General features: G+C 37.8%; 2 protein-coding genes across 9 annotated transcripts in view; one reads left to right on the forward strand and one right to left on the reverse strand.

The window, feature by feature from the left end:
* TFB1M (transcription factor B1, mitochondrial) overlaps positions 1–17,135 on the reverse strand; it is a 29,730-nt gene that overhangs the window by 2,797 nt on the left and 9,798 nt on the right. For all 8 annotated transcript variants that reach the window (XM_080389800.1, XM_080389804.1, XM_080389801.1 and 5 more), the window contains exons 6-7: positions 11,490–11,609; positions 864–991 (exon numbers count right to left, since the gene is read on the reverse strand). In XM_080389800.1, coding sequence (XP_080245926.1) covers positions 864–991; positions 11,490–11,609 — 248 coding nt within the window. The remainder of the gene's footprint in view (positions 1–863; positions 992–11,489; positions 11,610–17,135) is intronic.
* CLDN20 (claudin 20) lies at positions 1,000–11,483 on the forward strand. Its single transcript, XM_080389807.1, has one exon. It carries the CDS (start codon positions 7,038–7,040, stop codon positions 7,695–7,697), a length of 660 nt encoding a protein of 219 aa, XP_080245933.1. The 5' UTR covers positions 1,000–7,037; the 3' UTR covers positions 7,698–11,483.

Raw genomic sequence — 17,135 nt, forward strand, 5'->3', positions numbered from 1 at the left:
AGACATCCATGGACTTCACTGTCTCAAGCACAAAAAGCCCAAAACTAGAGGCAAAATTCTATGTTCACCTTTAAAATAGCAACATATAAGGCTTGTAGTTCAGTAATGAAGTGTCTACCCTAATTCTGGACTGCATCAGGGCCAAAACTGCCCAGCACAATTCAGCTAGCCCAAGCTGCGGCAGCACGCCTCTAGTCCTAACAGCAGCTCTGTCGCACATTCTGAAGTGCTGAACACTGGGTTTTTCCCATACCAGGTCAGACATGTGGCTATGTAGAGTTTTAACAGGATCTGTGGTGAACAGACTGCAGGTTTCTTGCATCAGTTAAGAGAAGCTGGTAAATTCCCTCAGTAAGACAGGCATTTTTAAAGAGTCAGTAAGAACTCCATAAAAGGGCAAGCACAGAAACAAGAATTTGACCTTTTGACATTATCCCCGAATAAGTAACATTTCCTACAGATGATGTTCTCCCTCCTCACACTGCCATCTTCATTCTGAATTTTGATACTTTCAATTTTTTAACTCAACCAAAAAATGCTGTAGTTTTTGTGGTTGGTTTCTTTTTTGGCTTCTGAGACAGACAACTATTGGAAAGAACACTCATTTATCCTAGTAATTTTAACAACTTCAAGTGCACTAACAAAAACCGCACAGTAATTATTACATAATTACAGCAGAAGGAGATTCATCTCATACTTCTGTCTCCAGAAACCATCCTGAAATGGAAAGGTCTGATGAACTATGATGACAAATTTAAAATGGGAGGAATAAAATCAAATGCTGCAAGTGTTTCTCAACTGACGTAGTAGCTGACACATTTACAAAAACATTATCTGAGAATTTTTCGTTAAAAGATCCTTACTCGATTCCGCGGAAGCAGTATTTTCTTCTAAACTGAAAAACGCTTCGAACCACTTTTTCTACTAGCTCGAACGGCTGCTCTATCTTTGGTTGCACCAATGGAGTGAAATGCACCACAGCCACATCCACCTATACAAAAAGGATAGATAGATTTGAGTAGATACATTCCTCTGAGACACGTTATTTCTAAGTTAACTGGCTAGACATCAGGAAACAGACAGAACATAGCAAGACACTATCGTGACAGGTAACATAGCTGTGCAGTGACTTATGTCATACTATTTGAATATAAAGATTTGCGCCTTAAATTTCAAGGCCCTACAGAATTTTAGTCTTAGTTATCTACATATTTCCAATTAGTTCACATGCCATTACTACTTAGTACTTTTTTCCCTATGGCACCTCCTTCATCTAGAACAACTTCCATGTAATCTGTAAAGTAATTAGCACTTCTTTCTTCAAATCCTTCCACAAGACAATTCTGACATGATACACAAATTAGGCAATATTCAATATACAAGCTGAAGGGCAGCTGGAGAAAATTGGTATTATAATTAGAAATCAAACCCATTCCCTATATGTTTTCTGTTGCTCTAGGGCTTTTCTAAAATGTAAGCCAAGGAATTACTTTTCAGCATATTAAGATTTTAGAATTCCAGTCTATTTAAAGGAATGGTAGGTAGAAATAAGTTCATAGTCAGTTTAAGTGACCACACACCTCTATTTACACTGTGTATCACAGTTCATTCAAATTATATTCAAATGATTCTACAAAGATTTTTTTCAAGCTTGTTTTATTCTTTTATATTTCTAAAATCAGCTTGGCTCACAGAATGGTCACTTTCCCTGTGTCTGAAAACAAAATGAAATAACATCCTCCCTTCAATGTACACATATATACATATAAAAGCATAAAATATGTCATGCAATTATAGAGATACTATATTACACAGAAATGCAAAGAATTCAGACTTCTGTATTAGAAAAATAGAGGCTGGGCTAAAAATCCAGTTCTGCACAACATCAAATAAAACAGTTCACCTTCCAAACTAGATATTAACAATAGCAATGAAAAATTTTTCTGGAGAAGCACACTGAAAATTTGTACAATTTGTACAAGTACTGGTACTGAACAACTACAAAATTTTAAGCACCAGACTTCTTAAAACATTCGGTCTTTTATTTAAGAAGTCTGCTAATATGATGGGCAGTCATCTATCTTTTAAAAAGGTCTGAAAATCAATATTGACATTCATTGAACAGATTCTACGTGACATTAAACTGAAGATGTGCTAGTTCTGATTGAAATAAAAGATACACTCAGGGCAAAGAACAGCTTCTGTTCTAAGCACAGTGCACCAATTGTGTGAGAAAATCCCTAGCAAGAAAGAACTTGAAAAAAAGAGAGTTTTTTCTACTGCTTTAACCAAAACTGCTCTAAGTTTGTTTTTTTGGGTTTTTTTTTTTTTTTTGTTTGTTTGTTTTTTTACATCAATTAAATCATAACCTCTGATGTGGTCATATTCTTAGGGCACAAAGGTGACATCCATCTATATTGTACTTTCAGTGGGAACAGCTCAGCTCTCAAGCACATTTATCCAGTACAACTGCCTCAACAGCAGAGGTACTGTATTTGCTTTCAACAGAAACGATGAAATTCAAACAATGTAAGTTTTTCAACTTATGAAGCTGAACAAAAATACTGCCTAGAGAAAGGAAAGAAAATACCCAGTAATGGTGCTGATAAAAAAAAACAACCACAGAAGCTTCCAGTATTAGCACTGCTGATCTCAACTGTATGTTAAGAGATCATTTTTCCTGTTTCCACCTTTTCTCAAAGCTAGAGTTAAGAATAAGACAGAAAAAATACTTAAGCTACTAAAACATTATGATACAACTTATTTAAAAATGAGGTGACAAAGAATACTTGACATATGGAATCTGCAGCGAAATGCACATAAGTGCATTTTCCAAAGCAGTTTCTGAATTTCTCAAGTGTTGGTAACTCCTACCTTTGCCACAGGTTGCTGCTACCTGTTGTCAGGAAGATCACAGGAATGCAGCAAAAACCTGTGTTCACACTCAGTCTCAGAAAAGCTTGTATTTTTGATCAGGGCAAATACATACTTCACATGACCAACCAGCTCCTTATACAGAAATACTAAGGGCTTATTTACACATGTATATGTTTAACCACATTTTTGTCAGGAAATAAAACAAGGTATTTCCCCCACAAAATTAGGGATAAGAAAACAATCAGAGACCATTTGGGATCTCCTAGACACCTCAATTTTGCGGAACTGCTCGTAAGTGAGATATGAGGGCTCTCTGGGAGTTGGAGCTGCATCTTTAACAAAAATTTCTGAAGGAAAAGAAAGCAAGAACACAATCTATATGCAGTGTATACTTCAAGAGAAAACCAGCTCAATTTACAATCTCAAGGCCAGTGGGCCGTAATTTCTGCCTCTGAAACAAAACACAGCACTTCTCAGCGTTAGTTCCATTATAGATGCTGTTTTCTTTGGACCCCAGAAAAGCTGCCTGGTTACTATAGCAACAGATACAGGGGAAAGCTTTGCACTTGTAATTGGCCACTCCCTTAAAATTATACATGCTATTTTTCCCTAACCTTTTTAATATGCATAAAATAGTAGAATTATGAAAGCCAATACAGTACACAAGCACACTTAAAATATACACGTTAATTTGCTGATAATTTTATTAGTAACACTTTTTTTTACCCCGTCAATTATCTTAGCAATACTTACAAAACAATACTCAATTCTTACAAAATAATGAATATTAAAGTTATTCCACTGATATATCCTGAGCTGTCAATAGTACAGCAATTACTAATCCCTTGCTGTTTTAGTGTATCTGTACAATGACGGTTTATAGCCGGAACGTATGACAGTACAATTCAGAGAAGTTGCCTCACTGATGAAATCAATACTCAAAATCAGAGTAACCTTAAATGAGACAATTTTTACTAACTGTTGACAATAAAGGTCTCATGATGGGCAATACATGTATCTTGCAACAGGGCTGTATTAAAAGCAAATTCACATACCCTTTTCCAAGTGGCAATCTACTCATAGGGAACTGAAACCTAAGTATAACATCCTACAACTGCATTAAAACAGACTGCTGAAGAACCTGCTAAGATAGCTTTAATCCAGCACTGTCATCAACGAAGTGTTCAGTACCAGCATTTTATCTGTCCGCTACAGACAAATGTTAGGTCTAACACCAGATATGTGTATCTCATAGCAAACTTGTTCCAATGCGAGGGTTTCATTTTGGTTCACTTCCAGCAGTAAATAACTGTGCCACTGCACTAATAGAAATAATCTAATTCCTGTATAAGAACAGCTTTGTAATAACTCCCTTCACATTAGGGTCACAAGCAGGATCACAGGAAACCAAGTGTCAGGTACAGAACCTATGGGTACATCGCTACAATCAGCAAGGCTTTTCTCCTGTTTTCTTGATTTCACACACCAACTTGTCAAGGCCACTTCTCCAATGTGCTCCAGTTACCATATAAGCATTATTAGTAACTTTATTCCTTCAGTCTTTCACACAGACTCACACAAAGGTAGTTATAGGATGACCTACAGAAGGCTAAGGCTACCCAGAAGAGATAAGCAAAACCTGTAGTTTAATAAAAATGGCCTGCTCTTCCGATTACAAAATAAAATGAATTGCACAGCTCTTCCCTAGGAATTTTAAACTCTTGGTAAGATTATCTGTGATGAACCCCTGCCCCCGACAACCAACAAACAACGAAACCCTCTGGCTCTGCCTCTCAGTTCAACTTAAATGATTCCTACTCTGCCCCCCTCCCCTTAAGTTTACAGTTCCTGGATTCTCAAGATTTTATTCCTTTTAATCACTGTTCACAGTTTTCATCATAGAACCTGGATATCATTATGTATTTAGGACTAAAGGCCTCCATGTGTTTTTCTACATAATCTCTTTGCTTTCCCTTACTGAGTGTTTGTCAAACAAAACTCATTAAACAAAGTACTCCTTTATTCTCGGGTAGATGAAACTAAGACAGCGAACAAACAGCAGCAATGCACTTGCTGTAGAGAAGAGGAAAAAAACAACATTCCAAGAAATTTTGTTACTACATGCAAATGCAGTTTTATATGAGAAGGGATAGCTCCATTCAAGACAAACTGCATTTTTCCAGGACATCTACAGTGAAGAAAACATCTCAGACCTCACATCCAGCAGTAAGTGCTACACAAACAGGAATGAAACATAACTGTATTTTTTATTACACTTGCGGTGCTTATACTCGAATGTATCATGCCTTTCATTTGGTTCTTCCCATTAAATGTAATGAATGACTGCTATTTGCAGTGGTTTGTGTGTATGTTTGCATATGCTGAAATTTTAAAAAGGAAGCAATGAAAAGGGCTAACTCAAGATGCTAATCAGCTGTTCCAGAATATGCTTTTGAATGAGTTTTGAGCTATCCAGACATGTCAGCTCCTTCTGTAAAAGGAAGTTAAGCCATCTTTCCATGGGCCTGATACAGCAAATGATATGTATTTGCCAAAGCAGCTCTTCACAGTCTGAACAAACTGAAGGGATTTGGAAATAGGCAGGTCTTTGAAGTAAGATTTTAAAAATGAGTAGCTATTAATATTCTCACCTTAACTATAACCATTTTTTATATATCTATATATGCTAGACAGAATTACTGCATCCCTTGAACAATTATCTGAACTAAGCACATTATATAAAATCAGAGGATTGTATGTAATGCCACTAAAGACTGATAGAATACATATTGATCAAAACCTTGTTGTCCTATGTATAATGAATTGAAATAAGAATAAAATGCTATAGATATTTCACGTTCTATGTATTTCAACCTTATACCGTTATATGGCTTTTCAAAAAAGTTCTAATGCTAAAGACCAATTTTAATATTATTGCTCATATTGAGACAGAATGTCTTAGAAAGCATAATCCAGAGGACCACCCTTTATCACTCTGATAAAAGACAAAAACTTGCCAATTAGACAGCCCCGGTCAAAAGGCAGGACACCACTTCTAATGCTAGTCACAGAGGTTTCAAACCATTGTTCTTCATCTGCTATCCCAACAGTCCAGCTGATGTAACAACAACAGTTCAGTCTTCCCAGGTGCACAGTTACATTGTCTAAAATGTTCTCATCTGTCAAATTAAATTTGACTATTTATGCAAGAATAGCAGGGAGTTTTTTAATGAATATTTAGAACTGCCACTTCATGGCAAATTTGCAAAGTACTTCAGACAGGTAAGTGACTGATTAAAAACAAAATGCACTTACACAACTGAGTCATTTTGTATCAGTGTTAAAACCAGTATCTTACTTCATACACAAAAGCAGATCATATTGACTTATGACTTGCTTAATACTGCTGCTCTAAGTCAAGGACTGAGAATCACTGAAAATAAAATATTTAGTCACATGACTTAATTGTGAAAATACTGCAAAAAAAATCTCATTCTCCTTCAAAGCCATGAAATTCTTTAAGTTATTAAACAAAAGAACAGATTATATTTAAATAACTAAAATAAAGGGTCACCTTTAACCATACTTTAAACAAAAGATATTACTGTCAATGTTTGTTGTTATAAAATAGTCAACAGGAGCTGACTACAGCCATCAACACACTTAAAGACCTTTACTTGAGGAGTACAACATATTTTCTACTATCGTGTTTTGCCACAATGACTTCTAATCTACAAGTTTCTCATGTTCTGTTTACAATGCATACTTGTCTAGTAAGCCTGAAATCTGTATACTATTACCAAAACCAACTCCAGCAAAACTTTTGCTTGATGGCTTGCAATCACCTATGAAAGGACCGCAGCTCCTTCTTACAAGCAATTCTGAAATGCTGTCCACTTGCTATCATTTATGTTTGAGTACCTTACGTACAGCTGCTCTCATCTGCTGCAGGGTCATGTTCAGATATTCACTCAGATAGCTCTGACTTTAAATGAAGCTTTTTTGTTTGCTGATTTCTTTTTCTTTCCCCCTCCCACTTCCCCCCCCCCCCCTTCTCCCTATTACACAGAGGGCTACAGCCTTGGCTACAAAGCTACCAACCAGTTACATTCATTTACAAGAGAGAAAGGGCAGACAAAACGTGACAGCAGATAATCATCATGGCATCAGCAAGTCTGCAGTTCTTTGCTTTTGTTCTGGCTTTGTTTGCTGTTTTTGGAGATATCACAGCCACATTGCTACCAAACTGGAAAGTAAATGCAGATGTTGGTTCAAATATCATAACAGCAATAACACAGATGCAAGGACTTTGGATGGACTGCACGTGGTACAGCACCGGGATGTTTAGCTGTAGCCTGAAATACTCCGTTCTCTCTCTCCCTGTCTACATCCAGGCTGCTCGGACCACCATGGTACTGTCTTGTATCCTATCAGCCTTTGGGATCTGCATCACTACAGTTGGAATGAAATGCACGAAGTTGGGAGGGGACACTGACAGCAAAAGTCACGCTTGTTTTGCTGGAGGAGTCTGCTTCATTCTTGCAGGAATCTTTGGATTAGTACCAACATCCTGGTACCTGAGAGAAATTATTTCAAATTTTCTGGACCAAACCATTCCAGAGAGCAGTAAACATGAACCAGGAGGAGCAGTTTATACAGGATTCATTTCAGCAGGGTTTCTGCTGATCGCAGGTGTGATCTTCTGCACTTCCTGTTTTAAAAAGCAGCAAGGAGCATGGATTTACCCTCCAAAGCAGCACCATTTCCCAACCACAGAGCAGGAGAGCAACGCAGGTTACAACCTGAAGGACTATGTGTAAATGCAGATATTTCTATCTATTGAGGCTTTTTTTTTTTTTGTGCTAGATGTAGTTTGATTATTTCAAAGAATGTGTAACATCACACTTTTCTTTCACCTGGGTTGCAGTTTATGTTTAAGCAAGGTATTTCATTTGTAGTGGCATCCTCAAAAAGAATGAAGTAGAAAACAAAGCTTAAGCCTGCTAAAAGAATATATTTTTGCTGATTTTTCAAACCATTCCTTTTGACTTTCCAAGTAATATTGAATAATAAAAAAAATATTATCTACAATATATATATATAAAAACCGTAACTGATAGGACAATTACTATACTGATGGCTTGTTACAGCAAAGATGCTTAAAACCTAACTGCCTTCTATTTAGTATAGCAGGCTATCAATAACATATAGTATTTTACAGCATATTTTACAATTTTATCTTTATTTTAATTATGATGCAAGGGAAAAAAAAAACAACCACTCTTTGTCCAAGACGACCAATACAATGGTTTTTAAATAGCAGACACATCTGCCTTTCGTTTTCAGTTCTAAACTGCATCGGTAACCAGATTTCTTTAAAAAAGGTAATATATACAAAGACACACAAAACCCAAGCCAAAACAAAAAAACACAACAAAACCCCACAGCCCAAACCTTAGCTGCATTGTATGTTCTGCGTATCAGGCTGAACAATCAGCAGTACCATTCAGATCTTGCCAAAAATGGCTCTCCCACCCCAAACTGCCAGCTGCTGTGGGTTTCATTTATTATTGTTAAAGAAATGTCTACTCAGCATTAACGAATTGCTCCCAATCTATCACTACACAATGAATGTTAGGTTTGAGAAGCAACACGACAACAGAAACGTAACAATGACTATGAAAACACCTGCAAACTGTAACATACAGGATACAAACTACATGATCTATGCTTAAGAAAAATCTGGAAGCATTCTGGCTTACACTTGCTCAAAGTAGCTTTAAACAGCTCAAATACTACAGCTACAATTGAGGGCCGTCTAAGTTTCCGGCCTTCTAAAATAACTTTGTAAGGCCTCTGAATCAGCATTTTAGGGTCTCTTTCAGGCCCACTCCCATGTATTCTATTACTGTAAAATGTAACATACAGTGGTGGCACAGTAAGCTTCTTTATTTATTTTCTTAACTCCTTTATTTTAATTAATACCCTTGGTCCCTTTAACCTTTTCTGTCAACACACAGATTTTCTTTTGTATTGGTCACTGGCAGAGTATGTTTTATCTCAATGCTTCCCTAAACAAGAATCAAACCGATTTTAATTTGCTAGCATAGATAAAAGAATGAAAAGAGGTGTGATACAGACCTTTAAATTTAGGTATGTGCTGGACAAGTCTTTCAACAAAACCAACTGCTACTTATATTCAACTTTCATTTCATCAGATCAAAATTCACTAAAACAGTATGAAGGTGCCTTAACATTATATGTATACTTCATTGGAAAAAGCAGAATCTTCTGTTACAGCATTTAAGAAATGGAATGTTTTATGCATCTAATATGTAAAGAGTCTCTATTCCAATATACATAGAATAGAATTATGTCTTGCTTGTATTAGAACTGTTACATAGACATTTTGAGTTTTCTATGTATTCATCAAGGAGCTTGTCTTGTACTATTCCTAATACTAGTATCAGCAGTTACTCAGTATTGCAGAGACTTAGCTATGACCAAGAAGCCAGATTCTCTTTGCTTAAGACACAATGCTGTGCAGCACCATTCCATTCCATCAACCAAGAGTCTTTTACGTCTCAACGTTCATAGCATTGTTGAAATAATATTCGTTCATTGAAAAAATGAGGTTAACTCCTCATTCCCAAGAACATGCATCTCCACCTTCAGTCAGAGGTTTGACACGACGCTAACCTGTGATCATTGCTATGTATGAGAATTAAAACTAACATTTGTAAAATAAGAAACAAATGCATTTTCACAGGCAGACATAAGAAAGAGGTAATAATTGCGTACTATAAGCAAAATGAAGTATTCATCGGTTACAAAAGCAGCTAATTTTTCTTCCTGAAACTTTATACAGAAGTACCTGAACTTCTTTGTTACATCTGTAAAACAAAAATCAACCACTGAGCCAGTTCATTCACAATACGCTGCAACAGCCTTCCAAGAAAACAAAGATTCTGTCAGAAATGGTAACATTTAAAACCACATCAGTCCACGGCTAAAAGAACAGGGACAAGACAATATCAATCTACAATAGGCATTTGAAGGAAACAAAATATAGTGAAAACAGGTGTCACATCTGTCTGAAAAATTTGTACTTTCTGCTTTTGCAATATAAGCAATACTTCTTTTAACTCAATGTATTAAATAAAAATACACTCGCCTTTAGTGGTACTGCCTTTTTTATTCATCAGACTACCAACTGACTGTAGGATTTCCTAATACCAAGACATCAGTCACAATTGTATGTGTTACCTCTCTCAGTCAACTGTGGCCTTTTCAGTACAGGAAAATGGGAATATCAGTCATAGCTTCCCAATTCTGAGGCACAGTCAGCACAAGACACTTGACTATACTAGCTCTACTATGCCCTCAAATTGTATCCACCATGAGAAACAACCATCACAGAATTGGAATTCTGCCTTTACTCAACCCTATTTCACATAATTAACAGTGAGATGACATCCTGACATTATTTTTCCTTCAGCAGAAGACAGCAGAAAAAAACCCCACCCTAACCCAAAAACGCAAAGCAAAAAATAAGATGTCTTAAGCATGATCATTTTTCTTCACAACAGACTGCTGTCACAACTAATAATTTAACATACCTTAACAGCTACTTGCTCAAAAAATACTAACAAAATTTTAAATCATCATCAGAATATGCCCAGATACAGGCCTTAAAATTCACTGTGATAAAAGAGAACAACCTTCTAAAGGTTCTCAAGAGGTAAGCCTTAAGATGAAAAAGACCAAGAGACAGGGAAACAAGATACATTGATGAGATCAACCAACCAGTTTATGAGGAATTTTCGTAAGCTGCAAGTTCATTTCTGAAACGGAACAGTACATTCCATGTGCGTTTGGGGGAAACAGACCCCATTTAATTGTCAGACACACACTTCTATGAAGAAAAATAAGAAAAAAAATATACATTCTTGTCCAAAATGCAATTCAATTTATTAATTCTTGGTTCCTGTAATCATAATGGCTATTAATAGAACCAGTGGCAGTAGGTAAGAGGACAGGAAAGAGACTCTTCTCCTCTACTCACTCAAGAACAGAGAAGTGGAAGAAAAGATTGTTACTCTTCTAAGTGGGACATAGGTGACAAGGTGCTATTGTGAACAGGAGGGACTTAAATATGCTAAAGATTAATAGAGTGAAACATAAAGATTATAGACATGGTAAAATTAGAGATCTTTGACAAAGATGACAAATGAAAAGCTTTTCTTTATCAGGGTCTTTCAAAAGACCCATCAAATTTTCTAGGCACAATTCCCAAACTGTTTATAAATGCAAACTCTAAAACAGCAGCCTTTCCAACGACACTACAATACTAGCAGACTATTCTGTTGTTATATCCTAATCTCCCTCTCCAGAAACACCTAAAGTAGCACACTGATTCTGCAGATAGGCCAGGTTCTGAGGAACCAAAAAGAAAAGCACCTTCTTGATGTATGCTTTTTTTACAGGAATATCACACCACTCCACTTTGTAATGTGGACATGTTGAACTAGAGCACCCAACTGTACTCCTTACTCAAAATGAGATATATTGCTTGACTGACAAAAAACCCAAAGAAATACATCAAAACTCACCTCTGGCTTTGGAACAAAGGCTTGACCTGGAATTACGAAACAGTTCTCAACGGTGCAGAGATGCTGAGACATGATGGACAGCCTGCTACGCTGCTTACTTCCTGGATTAGCTGTCAGCCTCTGTTGAAGAATCGAAACATGCAAATTGGTGAAACTGAATTGATAAGTGGTCAGTTATACTAAAGCTTGATTTTCAATATAATCGAAGGCAAAGACAAATTTTAAAAAAATAATTGTTAAGAACTCATATCTAAGTTTATCCCAGTTCATCCAGAATCTCCAGTGCAGCAGCATTTAACTAAGATACCATGCTAACTTACAACCTCAGTCCTGCAATCAAGTGCACACCAAAAGGAATTCCATGAACTTCTACAGAACTTAATGAATGACAAAAGAATTTTGTATGGGCACAAGAGAAAACTAAAACTATTCTGAATAGTTAAATATTTTGAATCTGCAGGATTCAAAACAAACATAACTCCAGCTGACAAGTATTCTCACATTCTTTCCTTCCACTGTTCTCTACATCAAATATTACTTTTTCTCCTTCAAGACGAACCAAAGCTCCATATACTCAAAAGCAGACAGAAAGCAAAGCTTCTTCATTATTAACTGGTCTACACTTACAATATATTTAAGGAAGCTGGATCTACTTTACATAGATTGAAAATACCTAAGAGCATTGAATACTTAAAGTTCCATTTAGTAGGTCTCTGGTTTCCCTAAGAAATTTCTTAAAAAGATCATCAAAAAAGTAGCCTGGACAGAGGTTTTCTACACTTCCATTACCTGAAAGAAACGTTCTGTGTGTTTTGCTAACCTAAACAAGATTTAAACATAAAAAGCACCCACGAAAACAAGTTTCAAATAGTAAAAGACACTAATTATGCAGAAATAGAATTTTGAACATTCCTGTTCTTATTTATCCCTACATTAATAAAAAATAAAAGGTGAAAACCAATTTACATATCTGGTAACACCTGTACATTGTGTAGCTTCAGATGAAAAGCCTACTGCTGAAGTTCTGATTTTTTTTTAAACTTCTCTCCTGAAAGGCAGTTTAAGTATCAGCATAGAGCAAATAAAATACTTTACAACAACTTTTCAGAAAGCTCAGTGATTCTTTCTGCCTACATCAGCATTTAAAACTACCTTCATTATTGTTTCAGAGGAAACGTATTAAAAAATTAAAAATTATCTCCCATCATTATATTCTCTGAAAATAAAACAGGCTGTGAAGTCTAACAATGCAATCAGATATGCACTCAACCTCTGCAGTGGAAATGAAACAGACCTAGTGACAATGTTTGTGGTCCCTCCCATGTCAATTCAAACAAGCCAGTCCTCCCACAAACACCATCAAACAAGTCTCAGGCAGTCAGTTCCTGCTTCTCAGCTACAGAAAGGAAAACTTAACATCTACCTCTGGGCGGTAGCATATTATACCACTTCAATTACATCAGCAGGAACACACCTGTATATGGCACTGCTCAAGGAACACAAAAATGGTGAGGATATACTCATAGAACAGAATCACAGAATGGTTTGTGTTGGAAGGGACCTTTAAAAGTCATCTAGTCCAACCCCCTGCATTGAGCAGGGGTATCTTGAACTAGATCAGGTTCCTCAGAGCCCCATCCAACCTGTCCTTGAACCTTTCCAGGGACTGTAAACATCTCTGGGTAGCCTGTTCCAGTCTTTCACCAACTTCATTGTAAAAAAGTTCTTCCTTCTATCTAGTCTAAACCTCTTTTATTTAAAAACATTCCCCCTTGTCTTATTGCAACAGGCCATGATATCAAGTTTATTCCCTTATTTATGTAACTAACCTGATCTATTTTTGTAGGTTTTTTTCCCCTCATTTCTCAAAATTGTCTTTGTTTGCACTTTTAAAATATGGATAGCATCTGAAAGTGCACTAAGCAGATCATGCTGGAGTTCAGCTAACAAGGTAACAATTTTGCAGCCTCTATCAAAATTTTAGCAAGGCATGAAGCAAAACAAAGATTCTGAAGCCTAACGTGGAATACAATCAAAGTGGTACTTGACATCTCTTCTAATGTTGCTCACTATCAACCACTCTCAATGTCAAGCTCAGGAACAAAACTATTTGCCTTGTTCCTCAGTAAGCTATACCATATAATTGTGCTTTTCACAAACGTGCGTTAAAATCCCATTATCAATGAATCTGCAAAACCTGTCACAGGAATTAACCTACATGAAGAATTAGGCTGGCAAAGCTTACCATATAAAGGAATATTAAACACCGAATCACAGAATGGTCAGGGTTGGAAGGCACCTCTGGAGATCACGTATGCCAACCTGCTAAAGCAGGTTCACCTACAGCAGGCAGGTTTTGAGTGTCCTCACAGAAGGAGACCCCACAGCCTCTCTGGGCAGCCTGTTCCTGTGCTCTGTCACCCTCAAAGTAAGGAAGTTTTTCTTCACATTCAGATGGAAATTCCTGTGTTGCAGTTTGTGCCTGTTGCGCCTTGTCCTGTCACTGGGCACCACTGAACAGAGCCCGGCCCCATCCTCTTGACACTCAAACCTGAAGGAATTTGTAGGCATTGATAAGGTCCCTGCTCAGTCTTCTGCAGGCTAAACAGGCCCAGCTCTCCCAGACTTTCTTCATAAGGGAGCTGCTCCAGTCCCCTCATCATCTTCACAGCCCTCTGCTGGACCTTCTTCAGTAGTTCCCTGTCTCTCTTCCACTGGGGAGCCCAGACCTGGACACAGCGCTCCAGATGTGGCCTCACCAGGGGAAGGTGAGTAGAGGGGGAGGACAACCTCCCTCGACCTGCTGGCCATGCTCCTCCTAATGCACCCCAGGATACCAGCGGCCTTCTTGGCCACCAGGGCACGCTGCTGGCTCATGGTCAGCTTGCTGTGTCCACCAGGACTCCCAGGTCCTTCTCCACAGAGCTGCCTTCCAGCAGGTCAGCCCCAGCCTGTGCTGGTGCAGGGGCTGTTCCTCCCCAGGTGCCAGACTTTACACCTGCTGCTGTTGAAGTTCATTAGGTCCCTCTCCACCCAACTCTCCAGCCTGCCCAGGTCTCACTGGATGGCAGCGCAGCCTCTGGTGTATCAGCCGCTCCTCCCAGTTCTTGTCTCACCGGCAAACTTGCTGAGAGTACCCTCAGTCCCTTCATCCAGGGCACTGGTGGATAAGTCGGACAGGACTGGACCTGTTACTGACCCCTGGGGCACACCGCTGGCCACAGGCCTCCAGCCTGACTGTGCTGCTGGTCACAGCCCTCTGAGCTCTGCCGTTCAGCCAGTTCTCAACCCACCTCGCTGTCCACTCATCCAGCCCACACTGCCTGAGCTTGTGTGTGAAGATGTTATGGGAGACTGTCAGGAGCCTTGCGGAGGTCAAGGTAGACAACACCCACTGCCTTCCCCTCATCTACCCAGCCAGTCATTCCATCATAGAAGGCTGTTAGGTTGGTCAGGCATGATTTCCCCTTGGTGAAACCATGTTGGCTACTCCTGATAACCTTCAATCTCCTTTTCCTCCACATGCTTAGAGATGACCTCCAGGATGAGCTGTACACATTTTAGTATACAAGCCACTTTCTGCAAAACAACTTTTTTTTACATCATAAGTATTTATATTTCACCTATATCAGTTATGAAAACATAATGGTAATTTTTCTTCTGTTTGCTGCTCAAAAATCCGAATTAGTTCCCACTTTACTATCACCTTTTGCCAAGTGTCCTAAATAGCAGTGTTTGATACAAAATGGTTAAGTATTCTGCTCTTCTAATATGCCTGTCTTCTAGATATGTAACAGTTCAGCAACCCACGTCCCAGCCTGCAGATCATGTTGGCAGAGTGGTTCTGGCAAACTGCTCCTCTGCGCAGTTTTACTCAAAATTAAGAGGCCGACAAAGATCTGCTATTTAAACTCAAATATGACTCATTTTCATGGAATTGGGCCAGGAAGTACCTGGCCCAGGTGGCAGATTTAACGTGAAGCACTGAAGAATTTCGGGCAAGGTAAAAAAAAAATCTACAAAGTAAGACAATTTTACAAATTTAAACTACAGAAAGACAAATTTATCTGATCAACACTTAAAAGTGCCATTTTTACTGCTATGAGTATCTGGCCTTATCCTCCTTAATAGACCTCAGAATTCAGTATGTAACAAAACTGCCGGTTCTCATCAACAGTTTTAATCAATTTAATCAAATCATATCAGAACTGAGTGGTCTGTAGTGATAGGTCTATACTGACATAACTCATGCCAACACATCTGTGCTACAAGGAAACAGAAAACCAGGAAACTACCACCAAGAAAGGCAAAGGTTATTTTCTACCTGTTATACTAGCAAAACTGAACTTTACCGAAAATAACACAGCATGTTGCTTTATTTTCTTACTGTTAACATCAAGTTATCCTAATTCATTATAAAGCATATGGCTTCATTCCAGGACAGCATCTTACTTTTCTGCTGAGCTTACAGCATATACTCTGAGACTTTCTTTGCTATTTAGGTTCTTAGCTTAGAAACATCCATTGAGGACATCAAACTTTTGCATACTAACACATTTTCCTTTCAAGAAGCAACTTCTTTATTATCAGCATTACACTGTTCTCTGTTTCCTCTACATCCTGTTTACGGTGTTTAACTTAAGCAACTCCAGAAGGCCAGAAAAAAACAAAAGAAAAGACACAGATTTTTACTATCATTGTTTCTTCTAATCCTAAACAAAATAGTCTTTCTCAAACAAGTTTTTCATTATGTCAAATTAATTATGGAAATGCAAACCAGAAACTATGAACAATTCTGTCTTCAGTGTAAGATCTGTGTTTAAATAGAAGTAAGAACACAACTCAAGAGATCCCAGAATACGAACTCAACAACAATTAATACTGATTTACTGCATGACCTGACCAACATATTCAATTTCCTGGTGTTTCTAACTTCTCAGCATTGTAAGTACAAGGAACTTAGGAGTGCATGGTATTTTGCATCTCATTGAGCTACACTGGGTGCAGAAGCACTATAATCTGCATGTCGCCAATGGCATAAGCAGCTGGTTACAGCTATATAAAGTACTGAGTGCACTTATGCTCTCACTCAGTGCTAGGCCAATTTTTTCACTGCTGTCACAAAACTTTGCCTCTTACCGATCACCACTTTGCATCTTACATCACCAACCATATTTTGAAACAAGGTCTAATCTCAATGACATGAAGCCCCTTCTGGAAAACAGATCTGGATTTTTTAATGCCTGAAACCACATAAGCTCAGAACTGAAGAAATCTAGCTGATTTCATACCAGATGTTTGTCCCTGATGTTCTTCTCTAGAGCCACCTACTGGAAATACTTCAGTACTTGTCTTGAATCTTGATTGCAGGGCTAGTAATGACAGCACAATATGGTTTTCTATGACCCCCAAAATGACAGCTGGCATGCCACTTACATATAAAATTACTACTAATTTACATATTAAAAAAATCACAAAAAAATTCTTATTAGAATTTTTACTTTGAAAGTTTAAAATTAAAACAATACACACATTTACACTGCACACAGAAAACAAGGTATTTATAAACACTGGAGTAATTAGATGGAAATTCAGTTTTCAGAATGATGTGAAATTCCTTTTTTTTTTTTTTTCCTAAAAGCAAGG

This window comes from Falco punctatus (assembly GCF_963210335.1).
Source record: "Falco punctatus genome assembly, chromosome: 5".
In the NCBI taxonomy this organism is placed as follows: Eukaryota; Metazoa; Chordata; class Aves; order Falconiformes; family Falconidae; genus Falco; species Falco punctatus.